The 27,298-nt window shown below is 53.5% G+C and overlaps 6 protein-coding genes across 6 annotated transcripts; 4 read left to right on the forward strand and 2 right to left on the reverse strand.

Moving 5' to 3' along the window:
- Window positions 1-3,003: 3,003 nt before the first annotated feature.
- On the forward strand, window positions 3,004-3,222 carry AURANDRAFT_5695 (hypothetical protein; the record flags this gene model as incomplete). Its single annotated transcript, XM_009042756.1, has 1 exon — window positions 3,004-3,222. A coding segment is annotated over one exon (219 nt), but the record flags the coding sequence as incomplete, so codon positions are not given.
- A 2,099-nt stretch (window positions 3,223-5,321) lies between these two features.
- On the reverse strand, window positions 5,322-5,792 carry AURANDRAFT_67336 (hypothetical protein; the record flags this gene model as incomplete). Its single annotated transcript, XM_009042771.1, has 1 exon — window positions 5,322-5,792. The coding sequence occupies one exon, from the start codon at window positions 5,790-5,792 to the stop codon at window positions 5,322-5,324; it is 471 nt and encodes a 156-aa protein (XP_009041019.1).
- A 5,781-nt stretch (window positions 5,793-11,573) lies between these two features.
- AURANDRAFT_32768 (hypothetical protein) lies at window positions 11,574-12,296 on the forward strand (the record flags this gene model as incomplete). Its single annotated transcript, XM_009042757.1, has 1 exon — window positions 11,574-12,296. A coding segment is annotated over one exon (723 nt), but the record flags the coding sequence as incomplete, so codon positions are not given.
- A 561-nt stretch (window positions 12,297-12,857) lies between these two features.
- AURANDRAFT_32771 (hypothetical protein) lies at window positions 12,858-13,085 on the forward strand (the record flags this gene model as incomplete). The annotated part of the gene is made up of 1 exon (XM_009042758.1): window positions 12,858-13,085. A coding segment is annotated over one exon (228 nt), but the record flags the coding sequence as incomplete, so codon positions are not given.
- Window positions 13,086-18,336: 5,251 nt separating this feature from the next.
- AURANDRAFT_5602 (hypothetical protein) lies at window positions 18,337-23,554 on the forward strand (the record flags this gene model as incomplete). Its single annotated transcript, XM_009042759.1, has 2 exons — window positions 18,337-18,657; window positions 23,357-23,554. Coding segments are annotated over 2 exons (519 nt in total), but the record flags the coding sequence as incomplete, so codon positions are not given.
- A 2,553-nt stretch (window positions 23,555-26,107) lies between these two features.
- AURANDRAFT_67340 (hypothetical protein) lies at window positions 26,108-26,897 on the reverse strand (the record flags this gene model as incomplete). The annotated part of the gene is made up of 3 exons (XM_009042770.1): window positions 26,108-26,329; window positions 26,549-26,756; window positions 26,797-26,897. 3 exons carry the CDS (start codon window positions 26,895-26,897, stop codon window positions 26,108-26,110), a joined length of 531 nt encoding a protein of 176 aa, XP_009041018.1.
- Window positions 26,898-27,298: the final 401 nt, after the last annotated feature.

Raw genomic sequence — 27,298 nt, forward strand, 5'->3', positions numbered from 1 at the left:
GATCCCTCAACGCACAGCACCCGACAGCTTCAATTTAGATACCCCTTGGCGGGGGTCGGAGAATTATTGTTGGATGGAGGCTTTTGGAGGCAGACAGCTGAGTACATTCACAATCTTCCGCGGAAAGGGATGCATGCCATGGTGCTGCATGCAGGTTTCGGGATTCTGAGGGCATGCTTGCGTCATCACACTGAAGCGAATTCACCTAAGAGACTGACCTCTGACTAGCACGATCAATAATTGATTTTGAACATTCTTACAAAGCTCCGAGCTCCCCTACTAGGTGTTTTGCAGAGATATAGCTTGCGTGTGTTCAACTGGATGCTTGATGCCGACTGGAGGACGTGCGGGACTCAAGCTCATGGAGAAATGTCGTCGAGATATCAAGCTGCTAAAGACGCTCGACAGCTCTCATGGGAAAGTGCGGATCTGCTCAAAAGGGGCGTCGTTTCTGCGTTTCATGATGCTTCTTCTAGTCCATATTCTCATGCGCTCACACTCGCCTACACAGTGACCTAGGCACCTCGTACCGGGGCCCGGAACACGACCACACTACTGCGACCTAGCAATCAAATGGCCGGTGCAAACGTAGATACCTACTGGAGTGAGCAATATTGTGAAACAAGCAATGATGCCAAGCAGTACCCCCCGTCAACTTGTTGATTCTCGACGGAGTGGCATGTCTTCCTTGCGACACATTCATTGATTGAACACCGACCTAATTTTTTGGTTGAATAACGAAGAACGGTGGAGGTGTCAATCGGTAAAAATATGCCCTGCCTTTGGTTCGCTCGATCTATTGGTTTACATTATACAAATTTTGGTGTGTCAAAAGTAGCTCCAAAAGTGCAGAGATTCATTTCTTCCCACTCAAACCAGAAAGAAAAGCCAACGAATCGACAACTCTGGGCATAGATTCAAACATAAATATGCGCAAAAAGCGTTCTAAAGTTTTGCCTGATGGGACTCAACATCTGTAGCCTTGATATTTTTCTTCGTCAGATGCAGCCCAGCTCTCATTAACACGTGATCTGCTGCGCGCGTAGGCCACAAGAAACTGCTGATGGTATTTGGACTTTAGCGCGTGCGTTCTGCTATTGTGAATTGCCAACATCGCTCGTTCTTGTATCTGACACTGCTTCGGATATCGAGCCACTTGCGACAGCGTCGGATCTGCTGATTGTGGAGCGCAAAGACAACCCACACCAGAAATTTGCCCCTGCATTTGGCGCTGGCACGCGCATTAGCATCTCGTTGTCCAACTCCAAAGCGTCCTTCCGCCTGAAGTCATATCTCCACTCCAGATCAGCAGCCGAAGCTGTCGTGACTAGCTGTCGTAGTACCACTGCACAAGGTCCGAGTGTGGAACTAACACGCAACCAACGCACGGTGCGCCTTGTAGTTTCTACTGCCTCAACGTCGGTCGTTGAACTGAATGACGTAGTCCACTTCAATGCTCAAAGCGATTCTCTAATTGCAGACCTGACCCTATGCATCAATACACTCCGCAGGATAGCCTGGTATGCAGAGAGCTGATCTATGCTATTTCAGGGCGCCGGTGCTTACTTTTGTACCGGCGGAAACTTTGCACAGATGGCGCTGGGCGACTTCTAGCTATAGAAAGAAACTTTCGTTTCTTCGCTCTGGAGAACTTCGCGCGTCACCAGAGATATTCGTCGGCTCTGTGTGCCGAAATTCGGGGCACTCCATGGAAAGCTCTTGGGCGGGGGTGTCGCGTTTGCACTTGCAACAGATTGGCGCGTCTGTACCGCCGGGACGACGTTCAATTACGGCAACTTGCCGCGGGGAGTGAATCCCCTTTTCATGTTCAGCTGAGCGCTGCCATTGATGGTGGGGAACCCTACTGGGTTTCAAATCTATGTGGAGGATATAGTTCTCTCCAGTAATCAGGCAGATGTGAGTGGCATTGTAGACTAGATCACAGTCAGCAAGGCTGTAGCATAGCACTCGACAGCTGGTCCAGCCTTGTTCAGCACTCACTCAGTTTTCTGACCCATCTCAGTAGCTGCAGAGTGTGTGCTTGATGCTGCGCAAGCGGCGCTGGAGGTCGTGTGCTTCGCGGAGTCTTTCATGGATCGAATGGTTTCCGCTGAGAAACATCCTGAGGCAATGGGGAAGGGAGGCGTGCTCCATTGTGCATCTCCAATCTAAGCGGTACAGCCAGAATTCGACGATTCCGATGTATCATGAAAAGTAAGTTTATGCGTCGCTGAGGTGCTCGGCACTCAAGTAGCTGGAGACGCGGCGTTGATGGCCGCGGGTATCGACTCTCTGGGTGCCACGGAGCTGTAGCGAGCACTGAGCGACGAGTTCAGCGCCGAGCTCCCTGCCACCTTGCTTTTCGACCATCCATCAATTGAGGGAATTGCATCTTTGGTGGGCCAAGTGTTTCAAGTGGCATCGCCAAACATGGGTGGAATTGCCTGTTGCCAAGTGGACACGCACCAAGTGTAAGCAGTGGTGGCCACTTGCGTCGCGGAGGTGCTCGGCACTCAAGTAGCTGGAGACGCGGCGTTGATGGCCGCGGGAGTTGACTCTCTGGGCGCCACGGAGCTGTAGCAGGCACTGAGCGACGAGTTTAGCGCCGAGCTCCCGGCCACTCTCCTCTTTGATCACCCTTCGATCGAGGGTATTACTTCAATTATTACCTAGGAGAGGCTTCTGTTGGTTTCAATATTACACACTGAGGTGTAATCTTAAGTTCAAATGACAAGACTGAACCTCGAGTAAGATGCCTCGCCGCCTCTGCTGATATCAGAAGCATCAGATGGGACGGCAACCTTGACCTACAATCGGCCCAATAGTCAAAATGCCTGGGGCGGTGAAATGATCGATGCCTTATGCCGTTCTCTCAAACTCTTGAGCAACGACACGAGCACACAGCAAGTGGTGGTTACTGGAACTGGTCGCTATTTTTGTTCGGGAGCCGCTTTCACTGAGATCGCCGCAGTGTAATCCACCGACTCAGACCATTCGAATCCGCTCTCAGTATTCCTTAGTTTTCCGAAGCCAATTGTTGCAGCTGTAAACGGACCTGCTTTTGGCGCGGGTGTGACGCAAGCTACTCTCTGCGATGCCATCGTTTCTTGGGATGAAGCCACATTTTCCTTGCCCTTCAACCGATGGAAGGTATCGCCAGAAGGATGCTCATCAGTCCACCTGTTTCGCATCATTGGAGCTCGTGTGGCGTCCCGAATGATTGTAGACATGTGGATCCCTTCTTCTCTAGACCTAGTTGCGATTGGACTGGTCACGCGATCTGCGCGCACTGAAACGCTCGTAGAAACCGCATGTCAGCTTCAAATTACAAGACGAGCGCTCCCGGCCATTGGAAGTGCCTCGGAGGCAACCCATGAATACTCCGAAGCGGACGAGATAGAAAGTGCTGCTCTGAGTGATGCGTTTTCCTCTACACCTTTCTTCCTCGGATAAATTGAGTTTGCTATGCGCTAGTGATAGCCAATAGTTGAGACCACTTTTCGCATCAAGTTTTTGAATTCAGCCTTGTCCACCATAGTCTAGTTGATTCGCGATGAAGATGATAGCAGCGATGGAAAGTCGCGTGCGATTGTGGGTGCGATCGGTGGTATGCAGTAGCGGCGGCCATGAGAGACTAAACCTCCACTCGCAGAATACCGGGCCAGGCCTCCATTTTAATGAGACATCGGGCGAGGACTCTGATTCTAATTCCACAACAGCTGACCGTAGCTCCCCAAGCCGCACAATGTTTACCTTGGTGCATACTAGATCCGACTCGATGGTGGCATTGCAACCCTCCATTCGATGCGTCAGCTTTTAATTCGAGCCCTAGCGACTCCTTCGCACATCCCTTTGCAAAGATGGGCCGTAACTTCTTGAGAAACGGCAGCGAGCTACGGATCCTTCTTTCTCGGTGATCTCCGCTTGGAGTGTCACACGTTTGGCATTTCCCCACATCAAGCATGAAGTATGGACCGTCAGTTTATCGTGCTCCTCGAAGGGGCAGATTCTGTGCGGAAATCATGCAAGGAAGCATCGCGTGGTCATGAGCGAGACATCGGTGTTTTCGTAGGAATCCTCGGCTAACCTGTTGAACATGCGGCTGCTGGGGATCCCTCCGTAGCAGGAGCCCCATAAATCTCTTTCGCCAGCGGCCAAATATCATTTATTCTCGGGCTCACGGGCCCTTGTCTTTCCCTTGATACCGCGTGTTCTTCGCAACTTGTTGCTATTCACCTTGCATCTGCCGCCTTGATACTGCGTGAGTGCCCGGATGCGATTGCTTCCGGCGTTGGGCTGCTTGGGCCTATTTTAACGGGCGCCTTTGCCGCTCAGGGCATGTTATCTGGGCGGGGTTGATGTCACACGTTTGATGTCAGAGGAGACGGGTATTGTCGCGGGGAGGGCTCCGTGACCATCTTTTTGTCAGAGGTTGAAGTTTCTCGATTTAAAGTTGACGCGACACGGGTACAAAACGATGGACCGAGCGCAAGTTTGACCGCTCCTAACGGATCTGCGCAGCGGCGGCTTATAATCGCTGTGTAAGACTCGCTTGTCACTCAAAACAAACGCAATCCCGTCGCCCTAGAGGCACATGGCACGGGAACCGCGCTCGGTGATCCCGTCGAGGTTGGCGCAGCTACGGGCGCGCTCTGCAAGTCGGGGATCGAGGTTTCTTGCACCTCGCTAAAAGCAAGCATGGGACATCTAGAGGCTGTGGCGGGCGGAGCTGGAGCTGTAGCGTAGATTTGTTCGTCCCTAATTGTTCGCAACATTGCTGCCAACATTCAAGTTCGAAACCTGAATCCCCACCTAGTCACGCTCGTCCAAAATGCCCCCTGTCGTGTCCCGGTGGTTGATTTGGCACCTCTATTTTGTGCGCCTCTGGGTCGTCTCAGTTCATTTGGGGCTTCGGGCACCATCGCGCATGGAGCTTTTGTGGCTGTGGCGCGACAAGACTTGGCCCTGGACGCACCCAAGTCCTCCCTCTATCGTGCTCAGTGACCAACCATCTCTGACGAGCGGCGAGCAAGTCGATGGAGTACACAGCAGGACGTTGGCGCGTCCCCAAACTCGAACTTCCTGATTACCACGCTGCTGGCCTCGCAAGCCACTCTCGCCGTTTCAGTTGGATGAGGTATCATATTTCTGGGTGTTGCCCTTGTATCAGGAAGGGCCCCGAGGTCGCGCTCGGGTCTTTATTGCTGAAAGATGAAAAGGATGGCCGATCTAGAACAGCATAAGGATAATGGGATCTTGCACCCGGTGAGGTGACCCAGAGCTGATACAGACGCGAATAGATAAGTCTAGCCAGAAGGCATCTACGAGTTCATGTAACCTCTGGCGTGCAGCTTGGAACATTCAGTAAAGCAACGAGGGGAGGGGCTTTCCGGCAGGATTAAGTGGTCACTTGGGCGGGGGGGGGCGAGTGTTAATTCATTGCTACTGAAAAAAAAAGGGTCGACAATCAACTGTGCAGTTGTGCTCGAGAGTTGCGGTCTCGACGCGAAACGACATACCCCGGCCTTGCAATGTAGAGCCGCATGCCAATCTTCCACGAGGCTCGACCGCCGAGTACGAGAGCCCTCCGTCGAAGTCGACACTGGTCTGAGTATTAAATTGATGGGCTGGTTTAGGGATGTCCTTGGTACGGCAATAGACACAAACGCCCCGTTGATGTCCGCGGGCTTGAACTCTATAGCAGCAACGGACTTCACGCAGACTCTGTCTGCACACAGCGAACTGGAGCTTAGCCCGACGATGCTCTTCGACCATCCGACAGTGGATTCCATTATGACCCTGCTCTCGTCAAACGCCACCAACAGCGCACAAAAAATCAGTGATCTTGAGACGAGGAAGTACGCACTAGAGTTCTTGTCGCTGCCCACGAGCGAGCGGCAAAGGTAAACACCGTCGATGATCGCTGAATGGTGCTTTCAGTTACCCAGGCTGATGTGCTTCAATGCCGGCTTCCGCTCGATGTCCACGCGCGCACATGCGACCAACTCGCCCGTTCCCGCGGTCTGATGGGTGGTGGTGGGAGTATCCGCAGCTGCGCACTATGGCTCGTTCACGAGTGTCGACCAACTCGGCATCGATGTGGCTGCTTTCAAAATCTCAAATTCCGAAGGCAAGTCTATCGATACTCAGCAGCGCTTTGTTCTTGATGTTGGCTACCGTGCACTGCGGTCTGCTCTCTTGACCTGAGATGTCCTGGCGTATTCCAGTATCGGAGTGTTTGTCGGTATTGAGCCCAGCGGTCAAATGCACGGCAGCGAGGACGTATCTGTTTTCACCGCGACCGGTAGCGCGCTGTCGATTGCATCCGGGCGCTTGTCTTACACACTCGGTCTCGTTGGACCGTGCTATTCCATCGATACCGCCTGCGCTTCTTCCCTGGTGGCCTTGCACTCTTGCTGAACAGCTATATCACGAGGAGAATGCCGAGACGGAGTCACGATTGGGACAAAAGTTCTGAGCGAAGCTTCGAATGCCGCAACATCAATCGCGGGAATGACTTCATCTTGGGGACGATGCCACACTTTCGACGGTCGTGCAGATGGATATTGCCGCGGAGAGGGGTGCGCGGCATTCCTGTTATCGACTCGTCCCTGAATTGCCATCTTGGGCTCTGCGGTGCAGCAAGACGGCCCAAGCGCGAGTCTGACGGCGCCCAACGGATCGTCACAGAGGCGACTGCTCGAGGCGGTGCGAGATGATGGTGTCGCGGCGCACACGCTTGAGGCGCACGGCACGGGCACGGCGCTCGGAGATCCGATCGAGGTATGGCGTCCATGACTGAACGATCGCGATGGAGTAAGATGATTCGACTTAGGTGGGGGCAGCTATTGGAGCCTTGGGTGCGGGTGGCCAGCCAGTTGAGTGTGCCTCGTTGAAGTCGAACACGGGTCACTTGGAGGCATCGGCCGCCGCGGCGGGAATGATCTCTGTTCTGCTCGTGCCTCTTGGCATGTGCGTCGTTGCCATTAACGCGCAACTCAAGCTGTCCGTGTACCTCAAGCGTAGGTCCAATTAGATCCTGCCATGCTAGGCTGAACACGCACCTGTCCTCGATCCCATCAACATCCTTCGAGATGCCCGCCGAGGTGTAGGCCGGAGGTAACATCCAACGATCGTCTGTGTGTCGGCTGAGCTCGTTCGGGTTCAGCGGGACCATCGCGCATGGGGCATTTGCTCTGGCAATTTCTTGCTTGTCACTTGAGACCTCCGAGTCTCGTTCCCTCTATCGCGCGCAGCGCCTTACAATCCCTGGCCGGCGGTCAACACACAAGACACATGGAAGTGAGGAGACAAATTTGATTGGAATAGGCACTGGATCGCCCGGGCTATCCCAAGGCCCTTTGGCAGACATGATCCCAAGAGCAGATTAGCAGAATCCAGCAAACTTACATTCCTGAAGTTTGGTTGGGACCCAGGCGTGACTGCAAGGTGCAGAAAATACTCGCGTTCGTCCTGATTTTGAATGCACTGAACTGCAAGGCATCGCAATCGAGGTACCTCACACGCAATCTGAAAGACGTTGGTGGTATTAGTGTGGGAATTTCACCTTAGTGTACAGCGCCTAGTACATCTCTGGACTCTATCCGCCACGAAACAGTCACAAAAGGTGCATGAAATAGTCCCAAGAAGCGCACAGTTTTCATGCTCGAGCCCCTGCCAGAAAACGGTCTGGACCAATCAAGCTCCTATTCCTCCACGGCATGGACACGTGCGCGGAATTTCAAGCAGGTACTATGAACCATCAGGGATGGCTTCGAAGCCAATCAATCGAGTGGGGCACACTGAGCGCGCCAAACCAGGGCGCCGACTTCTCATCCGGAGCCGGCGGGGCGTTCTTGCGCGAGCAGTTTGGCTACGAGCCGCAGAAGTCGCGGTCGTGGCGCCTGATTACGCAGTATTCCCTGACGAGCGCGAGCCAAGCTGAGATGTTCGCTTGAATCCGCAGAGCTACAGATCTCAACGACGATAGGTACGGGCTCCGAGAGGATTGGACAGCGTCTGTCGAACAGATAACACGAGCCGTGAGGGAACAGGCTCCAGTTCACGGTTTTGCGGGTATCAGTGAGGGCGGCACCGTAGCGTCGATTCTCGTCGCTCAAAACACCGCTGACTTCAGGCCGGGGTTCTAGGGGTGATTGCTGATCAGCGTCTGCGCGCTGACTTCTCCTGCTCATGGCCAGCTGTACCAGGACGGAGCAGATAGTATGCTGTCGCTCCATTTGGTCGGCAACAACGACACGGTAGACATTTGACACATGGTTGGGCGAACTGCGGGGCTCGTTGGAGCTGGTTCCGGGGTTTATATGTTCTGCGGAGGGCATAAACTACCCAACATGAGCCCTCGGCTGGTCGATGCGTTAGAAGCACTCCACAACGGTACAATCAGGAAGTCTGTCGCGCATGCGCGCGACCCTGTTCAATTGAAACACCAATGCTCCCACTATAAGTACAATCACGAATTTATTTCTCATCAGACACCCCATGATGCGAGCATTGGGTCCATCAGCAGAACCTGCTCGCCTAGCACGGATGAGCCTTCACACAGTCCACGTGCATACTGGCAAGACGGGCACCTTCTGCGTTTGGAGTGTGAGCACCTACGGCCAATTACTCTCCTCGTGGCAAGTATGCTACACTCCATCACGTGCCAAGCTCTCGTTCTCTCCGAGACTGACGACGCACGGAATTTGGCGATGCGGTCGACCAGGTGCGATCTCGCTCCCAGTCTGGAAATCTACACCGCGACTCCAATTCTCGTGGTCCTTGGCCATCTTGCTCAAGTCGCGGACTGGTGCGTCGGTACAAGAAGACGTCAACAAGGAGAGCGCGCGATGACTCACGCATGGAACGAGAGCGCGGTCGCCTTCGACAAAAGGGATGCTCTAGTAGAATTGAGAAGTTGCACGTTGACCCTGTAGCGCATCAAGGTCGTTGGTATTTGAAATACGCTCGCCTCGATGCGCAAAAATCATGGGTTGCTCGCAGCTCGAGTAAGAATTGAGAGCGCTGCAAAATCGGCATAGGCCGTTACATCGACCTTACGTCTCATCGTGCAGCGTGGTAGCACAGGTCGGCCTTTGTGATGCGTGAAACCAACCGAGGTGCTCATGTCGCGGTCGGGGCTGAGAATCAAGGAATCTTCGTGCTATTGGAGTTCGGACCGGGTGATTAGGATTCGGCCTGCCGTCTAGTGCAGGTAGCTCTAGGAGCAGATGATACGATATTCAGCTGGTGTCGTTGTCGAACTGAGTATGAGCAGCCTAGGAGAGCTTCCCCCGCCTCTCATTGCAGCCCCGGTGATTCTAGTAGCTGAGAGAGCGTCCTATGCGTGATTTGCACAGATTGTTTGAGACTACACGCTCATCGTAAATCGGGGCCAGGAATCGTCTTCGGTTGGCCAGGGGAATGACTTGACTCTCTGAACTGCAGTCTTGTGTTTCAAGTCGTTGGCAGCAACCTGGGCCAATGTTGGCCCTACACTCCAGCTCCAGGTATCTATGAATGCCAGTCGACAGATGTAAGGTGGACACCTTGCTATCGTCGCCGCCCGCGGTGCAATTCACGTGTGCTTGACTCGATTTGAGTCAGCGGAGGTAAATGCCCTGACTGCGATTCTGGGCGCGGCCCGCAAAAGCGGAATGACCATCGACGTACTCGCATCTTTTTACGAGGACAATGGCATACCCGACACTTGGCCACTTGGCCACGAAAAGCTAGTTGGTAAAACAATGGTCGCTTCAGGGCTCTTGACATCCGATACAATCTCATCTTTCTGAGACATGTCGATTATGGCGGTCTCCGATGTCGAGGCGCTATACACATCCGTTGAATCTTTGACGCGAGCCGACAGCCTGGAAGCCGCTTGAAGGAGGCTCATAGACGATATCAAGCAGTAGAATCGCCAAAAAGCGACAGCCCTGATGAATAAGGATGTGCTCTTGCTGACGGCTGCACAAGCGCGCCGTGCGTTGAGCAGTGCATTGAAATCCATGTTCGGGGGTATGAAATTGGCTTCAGATGCTGACACTAAGCTCGTCACCCTCACGTGGAATGACACCACGACAGCATCACTCGAGCTCGACGACCCTTCCACGTTCAACGCCATGACCTCGAGCTTGCTGCAGAATCTTGGACGATGTCTGGCAGCTACGTTCGCCTCGACAGATATTTGAGCTCTGGTACTACAAGCCGCTGGTCCTCATTTCTGCACCGGAGGTCGCTACGACAAATAATCATCGTCACTCCCGCCTTCGTGGATCAAAGCGCAGGGCGTATACGGCAGCGGGTATCTCCTCGACCGAATATGAAGCGCATCATTCTTCTCAATCTCAGTACTCCAGGGGTCGTCCATCGGCGGCGGGTTGCTGTTGGGCCTGGCCACGGACCATCGTATCGCCACGCGCTCTGCGATTTTCCGGCTGGGCGTCGCGCCGTACGGCCTCAGTCCAGTAGTAATGGCAACGGTTGTACTACCGGAACTCGTCGGACACGGTCTCTCAACGCGAATGTACGCGGAGGACTTGTCCTTGGATGCGCATAACGCCATGGTTTCTGGAATCGTGAACGGTGTTTCTTCGAGTATTCACCACGGAAGGGCGCATGCCTGTCGATCTGCCTCTACTGGCGTTCTTGTGGGCAACATGGCAGCGGATGTGTATCAATGCTACACAGCGCACTCCTTTATCCAGGAGACTTTGCTAAATGTTGAGGCGAGTGGGAGCGCCACCCAGGAACTTCAGCGACAGGCACCCCGCCCCAATGCTGTCACCAGAGAAGTGAAAAATAAGCTCACCTCAGTAAAAGCCGAGCTAATATCTCCCAGGCCAGAAAATTCAGCGGAACTTTGTCCAACGGAAGAACCCAGAGGCAAACTAGCTTCCGCGCCCTTGGTTAGCAGCATCATCACCTCGGTGGTTGCTTCGTCCTAGGGGACTGCCGTGTCGAGCGATGTCCCGCTCATGGATGCAGGTCTCGATTCGCTCGCAGCATCAGAACTCGTAGGACAGCTGAGCAGCGAATTCAACGTAGACCTGCCTACGACACTGCTTTTTGATCACCCGAGCGTGGCTTCGATCTCGTCGTTCCTAGCGCCGTCCCAAGCTCCGTGAAATTCAGACCTAGAATCACGTGCAGGAGAGCTAGAACCTTGTGCAGGGGAAATAGAGCAAGCCATCGCGCCACGAAATTCTACCCCTGATGTATCTCTACGCGAGGTCTCCACGGTCATATCGTCCATCGTCGAGGAGAGTGTTGGCAATGATGTGACCTAAGACACACCTCTGATGGATGCGGGTGTCGATTCGCTCGCAGCTTCGGAGCTCGTGCAACAATTGAGCGGTGAGTTTTAGGTTGAGCTCTCTGCAACGTTGCTCTTCGATCACCCGAGTGTTGCGTCCATTTCATCGCACGTTGCATCGCTGGTGCTTACAGATGTAGGGAGTAATGTGCGTTCGACCGCAGACGTGGCCGCCCAGCCGACGTGCGCCCAACGACCAGTCTCGGAAGTTGACAACTCACCACTTGTCCTGTGAGAGACGGGCGCCGACGGGCTCATTGTGGTCCTCACGCTGAATCGACCTCACGTCTTCAACGGTGCCTTTGGTATGGAAATGGCCTTGGCAGAATCAATGAATGTGGTGGCAGAGGAGTCGGAAACCCGCGCCTGCGTCGTCACCGGCCGAGGCCGCGTCTACCACGTCGCGGAGCACCGGAACAACCGAGAGTTTGATCCGGTGAAACGGCGACACGCTTCGACGCGAGACTACCTTGTACACTACTTCAATGCGTTCATTAACTTCTCAAAGCCGGTCGTCGCGGCGCTAAATGGAAGCGCCTACGGTGGGGCGGCTACGAGCACCAGCCACTGCGATCATGTCATCGCAATCGAAGAAGCTGAGCTCTCGTTTCCGTTTAAAAGATGGGGCGTCGTTGCCGAGGGAAATTCGACGGTGCATCTCGCGCGGCTCTCGGGTCAAGCTCGTGCGGCTCGGATGTTGCGTGGCTGGATACCGCAGGCTGTTGAAGCGCAAGGCATCGGCCTCATCGATCGATGCACCACTGAAGTCTCCGGGAGCTCTAATTATCTTGACGCTGCGCTGGCGCTGGCTACAAAGTGGGCCACAGACGGTCGAACACGCACACCGAGAACGATAGGCGACTCCTCCGAGACATCCGAAGACTACAGGTGTACAAATGGATGCGAAGAAGATGCCCTTGGTTTGTCGTTCATCGGCAAGCCGTATCTCGCATCTCAAGTTAGCTTTTTTGGCGCGTGAATGGGAGCAGACTTGCCGTACTGGAAGGCGCTAATTCACACATCTGTCCTGTACTCTCTCGTGATAGAGTACCCAGCAACTGTCCCTTACGAAGAGGAAAGCAGGCGCTGGAATCAATTGCATGCTAGTTCGAATTCCGACAACAACTGAGAAGGCGTCATCGTAGCCGTCTGAGCACTAAGCAAAGGACCAAAAGAGTCAGAGATGACCTCGACGACGTTTCGAAAGATAATCCCGGTTGAGCAATCGCTGTAGTCACTCGCGTCGGCGGTCTTTAAGTTGCCGGGTGGCCTTCTCAAACGCGCGTCTTTAACTCATGCCATCTGTCGTGGATTAAACTTGGGCGGGTCAGTCCCTTTGTAAAGATGGGCCTAAACAACATACGTTTCCGCAAATTATGGTAACCTCTTCTGCGGTCCGCTTAGTCTGGAAGCTCGCATCTGGGGTATGTCCATGTGAGAAGTCCAAGCAGTTGACCCCCAGCAGCTTTTGCTCCTCGAGATAGGGTATGATGCCTTCTCTCACGCAACGTCAGCTGACTCTTGAACGAGGTGAGGAGAGTTGGTGAACGCTCACGTCGGCGTTTATGTCGGCGTATCGGGAGGTAGCTTTTTTACGCCTAGTGTCGCCTCTCCAAAAACGACCAAAGTAAGCGTGTACGCAGCCAGTGGATATGCGATATCGATTCTTTCCGGTCGCCTCTCGTTCATGCTGGGCCTCACGGGCCCGAACTTCCCCGTCGATACGGCCTGCTCCTCGACTCTAGCGGCGCTTCACTGCGCAGCCTAGGCCATGAAGCTCGATGAGTGTTCTCAGGCGTCTGTGTGCGGACTGGGAATTCTCGAAGTCACGGCAAGTGTTGGTACGGCGGCCGCCGGCATGACCTCGTCCTTTGGTTGATGTCATACCTTTGACAGACGTGCCGACGGATTTGCCTGAGCTGATGGGGCTGGTGGATTTATCTTGAACCAGGCTGGCTGCGTGAGTCAAGTGCTAGGTTCTGCTGTGCAACAAGACGGTCCGAGTGCAAGCCTGACTGCCCCAAACGGGTCGTCGCAACGCCGACTCCTTTAGTCGGCGAGGGATGAAAGTTCCGTCGAGCGAACGCTCGAGGCGCACGGCACGGGCACGGCGCTCGGGGACCCCATCGAGGTGTGATTCTCTTTTTATCAAAAGGAAGTTCAAAGAACCTTTCCTTAGGTCGGTGCTGCCATCGGGGCCTTGTGCGTGAACTCGGGACTAGTACAATGCACCTCTTTAAAATCAAACATGGGACACTTGGAGGCGTCTGCGGCCGCTGCAGGTCTTGCTTCTCTTGCGTTCCTGCCACTTTACGTGTCGCTAGTATCCGCAAACTCCCAGCTCAGTCGGTCTCTTTCAACTGAGAGTAACGAGCGAGCCACGGCTCAATAATAGGTTAAACGCACATCTGTCCCAACTCGCATCATCGTGATTTGAGCTACGCGTCGAGTCGAGTGTACGAGCGAATAATGGCGGAGCTTCCACGGGTCGCTTGAGCTCCTTTGGCTACAGCGGAGCAATTGCGCACGGGGCGTTTGCGGCTTCGGCGTCCTCGAGGTCGGTCCTAGATGAGCGAAGTTCGACCTCTTTGTATCGCGCCTAGCTTCTGGCGGACTTTGGCGACAAGAAGTGTCGCGAGAGCGTTTGCGGGCCACACGTAGCATGTGAGATACACTGCGCTGCTGCCAGAACTCATGAGCCGTAGCACGGGGTGCTGCAAGGTCCTTCTGTGTTCTTGGCCGGGGGCTCAGTAGGAAAGTCGAAGCAAGTGAACGAATCAGCTTTCTTGTGAGATCGCAGGGAACGATGCAGTCTTGCCAGCTGCCCCCATCACAGATTGGTCAAACGCGCTTGTGCAAGTCGTGCAAAAGCAGTTCACGCGTGAGTTGAGACTAACGAAAAATCACCTCACGCCGCAAACGCGCTCGCGGGCTGGACTCGCAGATGAATGTAGACCGACTGTGCACGGTTCTCGCTCTTCTTGGTACATCACATGCATCTCGCTACCCACGGGCTTTTATTCAGTGCCGGGTGTTTGTTTGGAGCGCCCCTGAGGAGCATTGAACAACCTTGGGCGCACGCGAACCCGCCATATTCGCGCACGATTTGGCAGTCTAGAACAACCCTGCGTTCACCAGTCCGGCTCCTGTTCCTCCACGGCATGGACACGTACGCAGAATTTCAAGTAGGTTCCATGAACCATCAGGGATGGCTTTCAAGCCAAACAATCGAGTGGACCACAGTGAGCGCTCCGAACCAGGGCGCCGACTTTTCATCCGGAGCCGGTGGGGCGTTCTTGCGCGAGCGGTTTGGCTACGAGCCACGGAAGTCGCGGTCTTGGCGCCTGGTTACGCAGTATTCCCTGACGAGCGCAAGCCAAGCTGAGATGTTTGCTTGAATTTGAAAAGCCACAGATGTCAACGTCGATAGCTTCGGGCTGCGGGAGGGTTGGACAGCATCTGTTGAGCAGATAACGCGAGCTGTGGGGGAACAAGCTACAGTTCACGGTTTAGCGGGTATCAGCGAGGGCGGCACCGCAGCGTCGATTTTGATCAAGTAAAACACCTCTGACTTTGGACCTGGTTTCTTAAACCGATTGCTGATAACTGTCTGCGCGCTGACGTCGCCTGCTCATAGTCGCCTGTACCAGGACGGGGCAGGCAACACGCCATCCCTCCACTTGGTCGGCAATGGCGACACCAACGATATCTAGCACATGGTTGGGCGGACTGCGGGGCTCGTTGGGTCCAGCTCTGGGGTTTGCGTGTTCCGTGGAGGGCACAAACTACCCAACATGAGCCCTCGACTGGTTGCTGCGTTGGAAGCACTCCATGACAGTACGATTGGCGGGTCCATCGCGCATGCGCGCGACCCTGTTCAATTGAAACACCAATGTTCCTACTAGAAGCACGATCATGAATGTATTTCTCATCAAAAAATCCAGAATGCCAGGTCAAACCAAACTTGTTTGCATAACACGGATACTCATTCACGCACTGCGCGTGCGTATTGGCAAGACGGACACGTTCTGCGTTTGGAGTGCGGGCGCCTAAAGACAATCACTCTTCTCCTGGCAAGTACGCCACACTCCATCACGTGCCACTCTCTCATTGTCTCCGAGACTGACGATAACATGCGGTATTCGACGATGCGGTCAACTAGGGGCAGTCTCGTTCCTGGTCTGGAAAGATACAGCACGACTCCAATCCTCGCAATCCCGGGCAAAGGGTGAATGGATCTTGCTCAAGTCGCGGACTGGTGCGTCGGTACGAGAGGACGTCAACAAGGAGAGTGCGTGATGACTCACCCATGGAACGAGAGTGCTGTTGCCTTGGACAGAAGGGATGCTCTCAATCGATTAAGAAGCTACACGTTGACCCTATAGGGCATCAAGGTCGTTGGTATTTGAAACACGCTAGCTTCGATGCGCAAATAGCATGCGTTGCTCGCGCCTCAAGAAGGGGGCGATGTAAGATGGGCAGGGGTCGTTACGTCGACCTAACGTCTCATTGTGCAGCGTGGTAGCACCGGTCGGCCTTTGTGATGTGCGAAATCGACCGAGGCGTTCACGTCGCCGTCGATGCCGAGACTCAAAGAATCTTCGTGCTGTTGGAGTTCGGACCGGGTGATTGTGATTCGGCCTGCCGTCCAGTGCAGCCAACTTTAGGAGCAGATGGTGCGGTACTCCGCTGGTGTCGTTGTCGAACTGAGTATGAGCAGCCCGGGAGAGCTTTCCCCGCCTCTCGTTGCATCCCCGATGATTCTAGTAGCTGAGAAAGCGTCCTATGCGTGATCTGCACAAATTGTTTGAGACTACACACTCGTCGTAAATCGGAGCCGGAAATTCTCTTTAGTTGGCCAACTGAATGACTTGACTCTCTGAACTGCAGTCTCGTGTTTCAAGTCGCTAGCAAAAACCCGGGCTAGTATCGGGCCCACCGTCCAGCTCTAGGTTTTTATGAGTCCCAGTCGACAGATATAACACTCAAGTGTCCACCTTGCTCTCGTCGCCGGCTGTGGCGCAGTTCACGTGTGCTTGACTTGATTTGAGTCAGCGGAGGTAAATGCCCTGACTGCGATTCTGGGCGCTGCCCCCAAAAGCGGAATGAGTATTGACCTACTCGCATCTTTTTTAAATGAGGACAATTGCATCCGCGACACTTGGTTACTTGGCAACGAAAAGCTAGTTGGTAAAACAATGGTCGCTTCAGGGCTGTTGACGTTCGATGCAATTTCATCTCTCCGAGACATTTCGACTACGGCGGTCTCCGATGTCGAGGCGCTATACAGGTCCGTCCAATCTTCGGCGCGAGCCGATAGCCTGGAAGCCGCTTGAGTGAGGCTCATTGATGACATCAAGCAGGAGAATCAACAAAAAGCGACAGCCACGACAAACCAGGGTGTGCTCCTGCTACCGGCTGCAGAAGTGCGCCGTGCGTTGAGCACTGTATCAAAGTCCATGTTCAGCGGTATGAAATTGGCTGCAGACACTGACACTAAGCTCGTCGCCCTCACGTGGAATGGCACCAACACCGCGTCGCTCGAGCTCGACGACCCTTCCACGTTCAACGCCATGACCCCGAGCTTGCTGGAGAATCTTGGACGATGTCTGGCAGCTGCATTCGCCTCGACAGAGATTTGAGCTCTGGTGCTCCAAGCCGCCGGCCCCCATTTCTGCACCGGAGGTCGCTACGACAAAAAAGCATCGCTACTCCCGCCTTGGTGGATCAAAGCGCAGGGCGTATACGGCAGCGGGTGTCTCCTCGACCGAATATGAAGCGCATCAATCTTCTCAATCTCAGTACTCCAGGGATCGTCCATCGGCGGCGGGTTGCTGTTGGGCCTGGCCACGGACCATCGTATCGCCACGCGCTCTGCGATTTTCCGGCTGGGCGTCGCGCCGTATGGCCTCAGTCCGGTAGTGATGGCAACAGCTGTACTGCCGAAGCTCGTCGGACACAGTCTCGCAATGCGAATGTACGTTGAAGACTTGTCCTTAAACGCCCACAACGCCATAGCATCTGATATCTCAAGTATCTTGATGTCCGACAGTCAGATAGCGCAAAGGGAAGCCGCGCAACGCGCCCTTGCTGTCTCCGTAACTCCTGAATGAGGGGATGGTTGTAGCAAGGCGCATCATTTCATTCAGGAGTCCCTTCTCAACGTCGAGGCGAGCGGACGCGCCAACGAGGCGCTTGAACCAACGTCGCCGGGTTCACGGGTATGAGAATGAAAGATTACAAAAGCAGACGTGTCGACCTCTTGTCCTGAAAACGCAGTACTCTCTTAAAGTCATCCCACGGTCACGCCTGCTATCACAGCAAAGGCTGTCGAGAATCTCGTCGCCTCCGTAGTCTCCTCGATGCTCGGGGAGGCAAGTATCGGCACTGACACACCACTCATGGATGCCGGAGTGGATTCAATTTCGGCTGCCGAACTTGTGCAGCAGCTTGGGATCCAGTTCAGTACTGAGCTCCCAGCGACGACGCTATTTGACTACCCGAGCATTGCATCAATAGCGCAACATCTCACACCTAAGCCCCAGTTCTTGGAAGCACAAGCCCCGTACATTGACGACCCTGCAGACTGAAAAACGGAAGACTAAAGCTGTTCAGTATTTGTGGCGGCCAAATCGCTCCGTCTTCCGCCTCGTCTCCACCTCAACTCCGACGCAGCGGGGTGCTCGAAAGGAACGCTGAACATGGCTTCTTCAGTGCCATTCTCACGCTGGGACATGGACACAGTCGATGTGAGGTGATTCAATGCTGACTAGAGACAACGTCTCTGATACGCCGCCTTCTTGGAGCACGGGGACGAGTTCGATGCCAGATTCTTTCGAGTTTGATCGGCGGAAGCGGCGCCGATGGACCCGCAGCAATTTCTCGTACTACACGTCGGATATCATGCGCTGCGGAGAAGATTGCTCGACTGAAGTTCGCTCGCGAGCGCGGACGTCGGAGTCGCGCTCGGTATGATGAATTCGGATAACATGTGGAAGATTTCACGAGTTCCCGGTCCGTATGATATGACCGGCAATGGCATGTCCGCGGCCGGGGCCCGTCTGTCTTTCGTCTTCGCGATGCGCGGTCCGTGCGTTGCCACGGATACCGCGTGCTCGTCCAGCCTCGTCGCCACTCACCTCGCGGTGCGCCAGATAGAGCACGGCGAGTGTGTTCATGCGCTGTCGATAGGAAGCAGCATGATTCTGAGCCCGCGCGGCGCGTTTTCCATGTTTTCCATCGCTGGGATGCTGTCGACGAGCGGCCGATGCCACACGTTCGATTCCCGCGCGAACGGGTATCAGCGCGGCGAGGGCTGCGTGAGCATCGTGAACAGCTCCGTCGGCTCCGAGAACGTGCACCTGGGGTCGAGCTGCCTGCACAATGGTCAGAGTGCGACATTCACCGCGCTGAACGGGTCGTCGTAGTAGCACCTGCTGCGTCGCAGCGGAGAACTCGACACTCGATTCATCGAAGCCCACGGGACCGGCACATCGCTGGGCGATCCCGTGGAAGTCGGCTCGTTGGCCGGCGTGTTCGCGTCGTCTGCTGTGTCGATTACTTCCCTCAAGGGTAATCTGGGCCACATGGAAGGCACGGCTGGTGCTGGCGGCTTGCTGAATCTCAGCAGCGTGCTCGAATTTCGGTCGGCAGTCGCCAACGCCCAGCTTCGCCGGCTGAATCCGAACCTACAGAACATGATCGCTGGATGAACACTGGAGCTCGCGGCGGACTAGACTACGGTGACGCGGGCATCGACCGGCGGCGCGAGCTCGTTCGGGGCTACGGGCATCATCGCGCACGCGCGGCTTGGAGGCTTTCAAGTAATCAAGTTGCCGAGTACTTTTTGTAAACTTGGGACTCCATCTTCGTGTCGTGCTTGTATCTAGCAATCAAGGATGTAAGTGTATTGATGGATTGCCTCAAAAAGAGCTTCAAGCCCTTAAGGGTCCAGCATTGCACCATACACCTCAATCTCTCCCATACTCTCTGATCATATAATACACCCCCCCTCACCGAAAGTTTATCTTTTAACATCTCGCGCGTTTATACCTGCCGTCAATCTGCCACAATTGTATTCGTCTTCAGAATTGGCTGATCTACTATAGCACAAGGACGATGGGATCTTGCATCGGGCGATGTGACTGGGCGCTGATACAGTCTAGCGAGGAAACATTCATGAGTTCATTTGAACCCTGGCGTGCAGCTCGGAAAATTCAGTGAAGCAATGGAGGGGGGGGCCTTCCGGCGGGGTTGAGTGGTGACTTTGGTGGGGGGGGCTGACTGTTGATTCATTGCTACTGGAAAACAAAACGTTGACAAGCACTCTCACGTCCGTCCCACTATCATCCTCTGGGCATTGGCAATCTACCTAGGACCTATCAGGCTCTATTACCGAGACCATTTGATTAGTTTGGGCTTCTCGGACGCTAGGATGCCATGACTTGGCCAATCGCAACATCAGTACCAAAGTATCCCAAGCTTGATGCTTAGGGCGACACTCAAGCAGCATATGGTTCCCCGGAATCATCTCTCAAGCGCACGCTGTGGAGCTGGTCCGCTTGGACACGTACAACCTGTCTCATTTGCTCGTGTTTGAGAATAACAATTTTGCATCATCTCAATAGGGTCCAAGGAAGTTGGCTACGGGAAGTAGCCTCACAAATCAATCGTCCCTGACTTGTTACAATATACAAGTCTCTGCTAGATCTGACTGTTGTGATACCAAGACGATGATATGCTCCGTGGCCTGGGAGGCTCTCGGTACACAAGTAGACATGAATACTCCGTTGATGTCAGCTGGCTTGGACTCTCTCGCAGCAACGGACTTTGCACGGACCCTCTCTACAAGTTTGGGACTCGAGGTGAGCCCGACCATGCTCTTTGACCACCCGACATTAGATTCCGTTGTGACATTCCTCTCTGCGGATTTCGGCAGCGCACTGGCATGTGGGGTTCAGCCTGAGCGATACCACCCGCATATTTTGCAGCAGTCATCTCTTCATGAGTGAGAAGAGCAGCAGTCGATTTTAGCATTCAGGTTCCAGCTGGTCGGGTCGATTTGCTCCGATGATGGATTGCGCTCAATTTTGATGTGCGTGCACACGACGAATTCGCGTGTCCCCGCAATGCGATGGGTGACGGCGAATTCACGAGTGGCCACGGCCGCAGGGTATGGCTCATTCATGTGCGTGAAGCAATGCAGCATCGATATTGGTGTATTCAAAATTTCGATGCTAGAAGCGAAGTCCATCGATCCTCAGCAACTTTTTGTGCTCAATGTTGCGTACGATGTCCTGCGCATGATTGCTTCAACACGAGATCACTATTTGTATGCGGATGTCGGAGTATTCGTTGGAGTTGAACCCAGTGGCTGAGAAGATAATAACATGGACGTAAATGTGTTTACCGCGAGCGGTGTTGCGCTATCAGTGACGTCCGGGCGGTTATCCTACATGCTTGGTCTCATTGGACCGTGCTATTCGATTGATACTGCCTGCGCTTCCTCCTTGGTTGCGTTGCACTCTTGCTGAGGAGCTCTTAAGAATGGAGAATGCTTAAAGTCTGTGAGTATCGGGACCAAAATCCTCAGCGAAGCGCTCAATACTGCTACATCGATCGCTGGAATGACATCTTCTCACGGATGATGCCACACATTTGACGATCGAGCAGACGGGTATTGCCGTGGAGAGGGATGCGGAGCTTACCTGCTGTCGTCTAAAGGTTCTAGTGGCTAGGTCATTGGCACGGCTGTGCAGTAAGACGGCCCAAGCGCGAGTCTGACGGCACCCAACGGGTCTTCGCAAGAGCGACTTATCAAGACGGTGCAGGGTAAAGAAGACAAATACCCGGCATTGGAAGCGCACGGCACGGGCACATTGCTCGGCGATCCCATCGAGGTAAGGCTGGCAACAATTCTTCGGATGTTTTTATTCGTTTCTTGTAGGTGGGGGCGTTGATCAGGGCCTTGTGTGCAAAATCTTAGCTAGTACGGTGCGACTCGTTGAAGTCGAACATGGGTCACTGCGAGGCATCGGCGGCCGCCGCGGGATTGGCCTCTCTCGTGCTCGTACCCCTCAGTATGTGTGTGGTTGCTACGAACGCGCAGCTTAGGCTGTCGGCGCAATTCAAGTGCGAGGCCTGCTGAATTTCGAGCGCACAAGGTTGAACACGCACCTGCCCTCGATCGTGTCGTTCTGATTCCAGATGCCCTTGGAAACTGCTGCTCAAGGTGAGAATCAGCGAACATCCGTGGGTCGGTTGAGCTCCTTCGGCTTCAGCGGGACCATCGCGCACGGGGCTTTCACATTTCCAGCATGTTTGGCAGCGTCCTGAAAGGAAGCGATATTGGCCTCATGCTATCGCGCCCAAACTTCAGCATTATCAAGGCTTCGCTCAGTATATGTCCAGCACAGCCCAAGTTTGACACAGGAGTCACCTCTGGCTGCTATCTTGGAGCACCGGGTGCACTCTAACACTTCGTATCCTAGGCTACCTTATGGAGCTTTCACATTTTTCGACCATCGTAGCAGCTCACGTGAATGAGAATATGCAGCGTCACCATCCCAGCGCTACGGGATTGGGCGAACCCACGCAACATATGTCCATGAGGAACAAAAATAAAGCACTCATGGATGCCAATTGGCCTGTTTTGCCGAAGTAGGCCATGCTTGACGAACAGCTCCGTGTAACATCGACGCTCTTGTGGCTCAAAACTGAGAAATGAATTAGTGTCCCATACTGCAGTGGCTTATGGATTCGAAGATGGTGATGCAACTCACAACACATCAATACATCTCGCCCTTCATCTTCATACAAAAACATGCGTCGATGAGCCTTGACGATGCAGATTATCGGCCTATGTTTCAATTGAAAGGGCTTTGAGCTGCGATCGTCGACGAACTAATAGTTCGCCGGTCCCGAGGAGACCCCTTCGTGTCCGAGCCTATCAAATATGCAAAGTGCCAGACAGGCGGCAGTGAGTTTGAAGTCGATGCGCCAGCAAGCGAAGATGGGAGTGCACGGGCGTCTGCTCCCACAACTGATTGTGCTGATATCAAGACATTGGTGTGTTCCGTGGCCCGGGAAGCTCTTGGTACGTCAGTAGACACAAACACTCCGCTGATGTCGGCGGGTTTGGACTCTATCGCTACTTCAGACTTCACGCAGACCTTATCTACAGAAACTGGGATCAAAATGACCCCAGTGATGCTATTTGACCATCCGACACTAGACTCCATTGCGGTCCTTCTTTTTGCGAACCCCGAGAGCTCGTAGACGTCTGAGCCTCGGGTCATGCAATCCAAATTGAAAATTTCGCTGCCATTGTCACCGAGCGAAATATTGGAATGGGCGTTAACGACGATTGTGGCATGGAGCTTCTAGCTGCCAAGGTCGCTTTGCTTGGACACGGCGCTATGCTCACTGTCGACGCGCGCGCACACGACCAACTCGAGTGCCCCTCTGATGCGATGGACGACAGTCGATTCCGTAGCCGCGAACTACGGCTCGTTTGCGAGCATCGATCAGTACAGTATTGATGCGCTTGTTTTCCATATCTCGATACTTGAAGCGAAGTCAGTGGACCCGCAACAGAAATTTGTACTAGATGTTGGCTACCACGCCGCACATAGAGGTTACGAAAAAAAGACAACTTCAGTAGTGCGACATCAGCTGATGAATTCCAACGTCGGAGTATTCGTTGGCATTGAGCCTAGTGATTATAGAGATGTTAATATGGAAGTTAATGTGTTCACTCCAAGCGGGGCGGCGCTGTCTATTGCTTCTGGGAGGCTGGCGTACACACTTGGTCTCGTTGGACCATGCTATTCCATCGATACTGCGTGCGCGTCTTCCTTGGTGGCCTTGCACTCTTGCTGAATAGCCCTCCGAGGTCGAGAATGTGGAGATTGCCTCGACATTGGCACCAAAATTCTCAGTGAAGCCATGAATACCGCGACGTCGGTCGCTGGAATGACATCCTCTCATGGATGATGTCACACTTTCGACAATCGGGCAGATGGTTACTGCCGCGGCGAGGGATGTGGGGCTTTTTTTCTGTCCTCTCACTCCAAGGTTTTGGTCCTCGGCACGGCCGTGCAGCAAGACGGCCCGAGCGCAAGTCTAACCGCGCCCAACGGGTCATCGCAAAAACGACTTATCGAAAATGTTCAAGATAATGGTGCCACTTACCGCACGCTGGAAGCGCACGGCACTGGTACGGCACTTGGAGACCCCGTTGAAGTACGCATCTTGAAGGGCAGTGACACTTCACCTATTCATTTCTCTCAGGTCGGCGCTGCCATGAAAGCTTTGTGTATGGACTCTAGGCCAATACAGTGCGCTTCTTTAAAGTCGAACATGGGTCACCTGGAGGCGTCAGCGGCCGCTTCGGGGCTGGCTTCTCTTGTGCTCGTACCACTTCGCACATGCTTGATCGCTATGAATGCACAGCTCAGGCTGTCAGACGCCTCTTGGAAGCGAACCCCCCAACTCGAGAGTTGTAGGCTGAGCACTCACCTGTTTTCGATCGTGTCGACATCGTTCGAGATGCCCACCGAGGTTTTGGCTGCAGGCCTAAGTCGATAATCACCGGTGGGTCGGCTGAGCTCCTTCGGCTTCAGCGGGACCATCGCGCACGGGGCTTTTACTTCTCCAGCAGGCTTGGCATCGTCGTGAAAGGAAGCGAGATGGGCTTCATGCTATCGCGCCCAAACATCAGCATTATTAATGGGGATGGCAATCTCCGCGTATCGCGCTCAACGAGTCAACCCTTCACGTGGGATGTCGGCGGTTAGCAATGAATCATTATCACAAGATTCGCGCAGACAAGAAGGCAACATTGGGTCTTTCAAAGAGACCAAGATGCGTCTAAATATTCCTGGGATGAAAGCTTGGAAACCAAGCTCGCAAGCCGAGATTGTGAGAGTAGTCAAAGATTTATTATTGAAAAGCCTGAGCGTTGATTTTGCCCTAGATACACCATTTTATCAATTTGCATCTCCTTAGCTTGACCATCACACGCCGTTCATGGCCATGGGACTCAAGTCTAGCGCTGCTTTGAGTCTTGTTGGAGAACTGAGCACATGCTTTGAAATAGAAATACCCATCACTTAGCTCTTCGAAACACCTACGATTGAAACATTTAGCTAACACATCGAGGCATCGTGTAGTGTATCGCGCTGCAAGATTGAAGAAGTGCTGATAACCGCGCTGCAGGTGCATGCCTCACCCCTCAGTAGCAACGTCGGTAGTCTGTGAGACGGTATCCAAGAGGCATTTGGTATTGATTTGGAGTTCGAAGAAATAAAAGATGGAAGACAACTCTGTGGCGTAATAGGCGCGCTCGCAAAAGGCGATGTGGATTGCAGGGGCTCGGACGAAGTACTTTTGGAGCCTCTGTCAGATGACCAACATTGGGAATCCGTAATCAAGAACGGTATGACTATACCAGGTTAACACATGTATTCAAACTGATTGCCAAGAATGGCAGGATTCCTACTTTCAACAAAACACTCTGGAGCATCCCATCTTCTCTAGTGTTTCTCATCTGCCTATTTCCATGCTGTAGACAGTCTTTGTTTACTCGTGTTTTCGACGGTCGAAGACCGTTGCTACTCTGCTCCGTCAAAAGACAGGGACGAGTTATTCTCGTGCGCGTCTTCTTTGTGAAATATGACGTTTGACTACATACGACGATAGCTGACCTGTAAAGATGCATACTGCGAAATCCAAGAGTGGTGTGCGCCAAGGACCCTTGTAGATTCCACTCCAGCATACTCGGCGCATATTGACTTGGCTGTGTTCAATATCTAAAATTTCTTTTTTAACGCACGTGTCGTGCATCTTGTTTGAAATCCCTCGTAATGTGCGAGTTTGGAAATGAGCCAACGAGATTGCGAGCGCTTGTGGGCGGAAACCTTCCTGAAATTATCAATTTGCCTTGATTCATTTTCTGATCCTACGCATGTGTGCCGGCTGCGGTACGAAGATTTGTGTGATTCGTCAGAGAGCACAATGTGAGATTTGGAATTATTCTTCTGCCGTCCACCCGGAAGTCTCCATTGGACCTGAGCCAAAGAGCGGGTTTCGATTCCCCCTACATTGCAGCTGCGTTCCCCACTCAAGTTGCAGCTCAAGACTCGTCAGCTTGCCTGGTCTTTGGGATACTCGGTACACGTCCCGAGCGCGAATTTTAACTTTATTCGGTTTGATGTAGAAAGCGGGATGGTCCTTGTCGTACAAAAGGGAGAGGACCGGAACACAACTCTGGTCACCATTCACGGTGGGACCGGTACCCCCGTTGGAACGCTTCTCGCATGCCATTTATCAAATTCAGTGCCGATCATCGCGCTGCAAGCGCCCGAACTCGTCGCGCCAAATGCCACGAGACCCTTCGTAGACGTGGAAGCGTGAATGTCCTACTACAGGAAAATCATGATCATGTAGCTTCGCCACCCTAGATGTGTGCACGTGGCTGGCCTCTCCCAGGGCGGGTGGTACGCCGCTTTATTCGCGCGCAGCCTAGAAGACGCGAAGATCTCGTGTGTGTCTTTGCACGTGGTCGATCCGACGCCTCTGGGCGGTTGAGGGTACAGAGGCCTGCTTGTGCAGATGGCGTCATTTTTTGACATGTTGTGCGCTACTTTTTTCTCGGAGAATTCGTGCGCAGCGGAATCAGCCGTGGCGTGCGGAGACCTGACGAGTATAGGTTCGCTCGTCCAGCACATTTCAGAGTCGGTACCCGTTTCAATCCAGGAAGAAGTCTGGAGGCTGGTGTATTACGCAATCTCATAAGAGACAGAATATTTTAACCTCGTGCGCAAGCGTCCTGACTTCTTTCGCCGCCTTTGCGCCCCGACCGCGTTCTTTAAATGCCGGGACGACGGTCCGGCCTTTTTCAAGCGGCTGTCTCATTTTTCGTGCGAGCATCTCGATGCTGTGTACGGCTGGAGCCGCGCCCAATCCAAGTAGGGTCACCCGACAATTTTGGACTGTCTCCACATCGACCCGCTGAATAAATCACCCTGGATCAATTTGGTCGCGTTTTGGATTTAGCGATCGGTCGTCGCGGATCCTCGCGGTTTTTGGCATGAAGCGGTTCAAGAGGGTCGGGGCATGGAGAGAATGTGCGCGACCTGGGCTCTTGTGCACTCAGAACACTTGAATCGCTATCTCGACACTCCGGGCGTCAGCGGCTTGGATCGCGCCTACGCAAAAAGCACATCCTACACAATCTCGGCCGCTAGCGATACGATTTGCATATCCGTACCGTCGGCCACCGGGGCCATCGAGACGGTCTGCGCGCTCGACGGTCTGCCGACAAAGGTCAACGTTGGCGATGATTTTTCTTTCGACTCCGTCGTTTGGAGTGCCGACACCCTCATCTTGACAAGAAAAAGGTCCAGCCATATCATTTGCGTGCAGCACGTCCTCGAATCTGAAGACATACTAGTCGTCAGGTCCAGTTTGGACGCCACCGTCGAGCTCGTGCAGCGTTATCGGCGCCTCTAGGTAGACCTCCCTTTTGGCGTTCCTGGCTAACTAGGGCCACTGCCGCTGTAGAGAATCCGAGCCTCATCCTTTGTTAACGCCACCGTAATGATAACCGCAGCTAAAGCTTCGCGCACGCAATAACTGTCCGTCTCGTTTTACACGGGGAGAAGGGCTATGGAAAGCATCTTTGCGTTTCTCCTCCTCGATTATCTCGTCATTAAGTTTGCGCAAGAAACTGTGAAACCTTTCCTCAGTAAAATCTGATTTATCAGAATTCTCATATGGTCCCTCTAACTCCACCAGTAATTCCAACATCAAAGTCAGGAGTGTGTCGGAATGGGTTACACTGTGTTATCCACACTTAAATTCAACACAAACAGCAGAAGATTTTTGGGTTCAATGTCAGCATTTTGGCTAATATGCCCCAAATGATATGTATCATTCCATATCTTTTACCAATGATACTTCCCGTGTATCACCAATGAT

The sequence above is a fragment of the Aureococcus anophagefferens genome (assembly GCF_000186865.1).
Source record: "Aureococcus anophagefferens unplaced genomic scaffold AURANscaffold_37, whole genome shotgun sequence".
Lineage (NCBI taxonomy): Eukaryota > Pelagophyceae > Pelagomonadales > Pelagomonadaceae > Aureococcus > Aureococcus anophagefferens.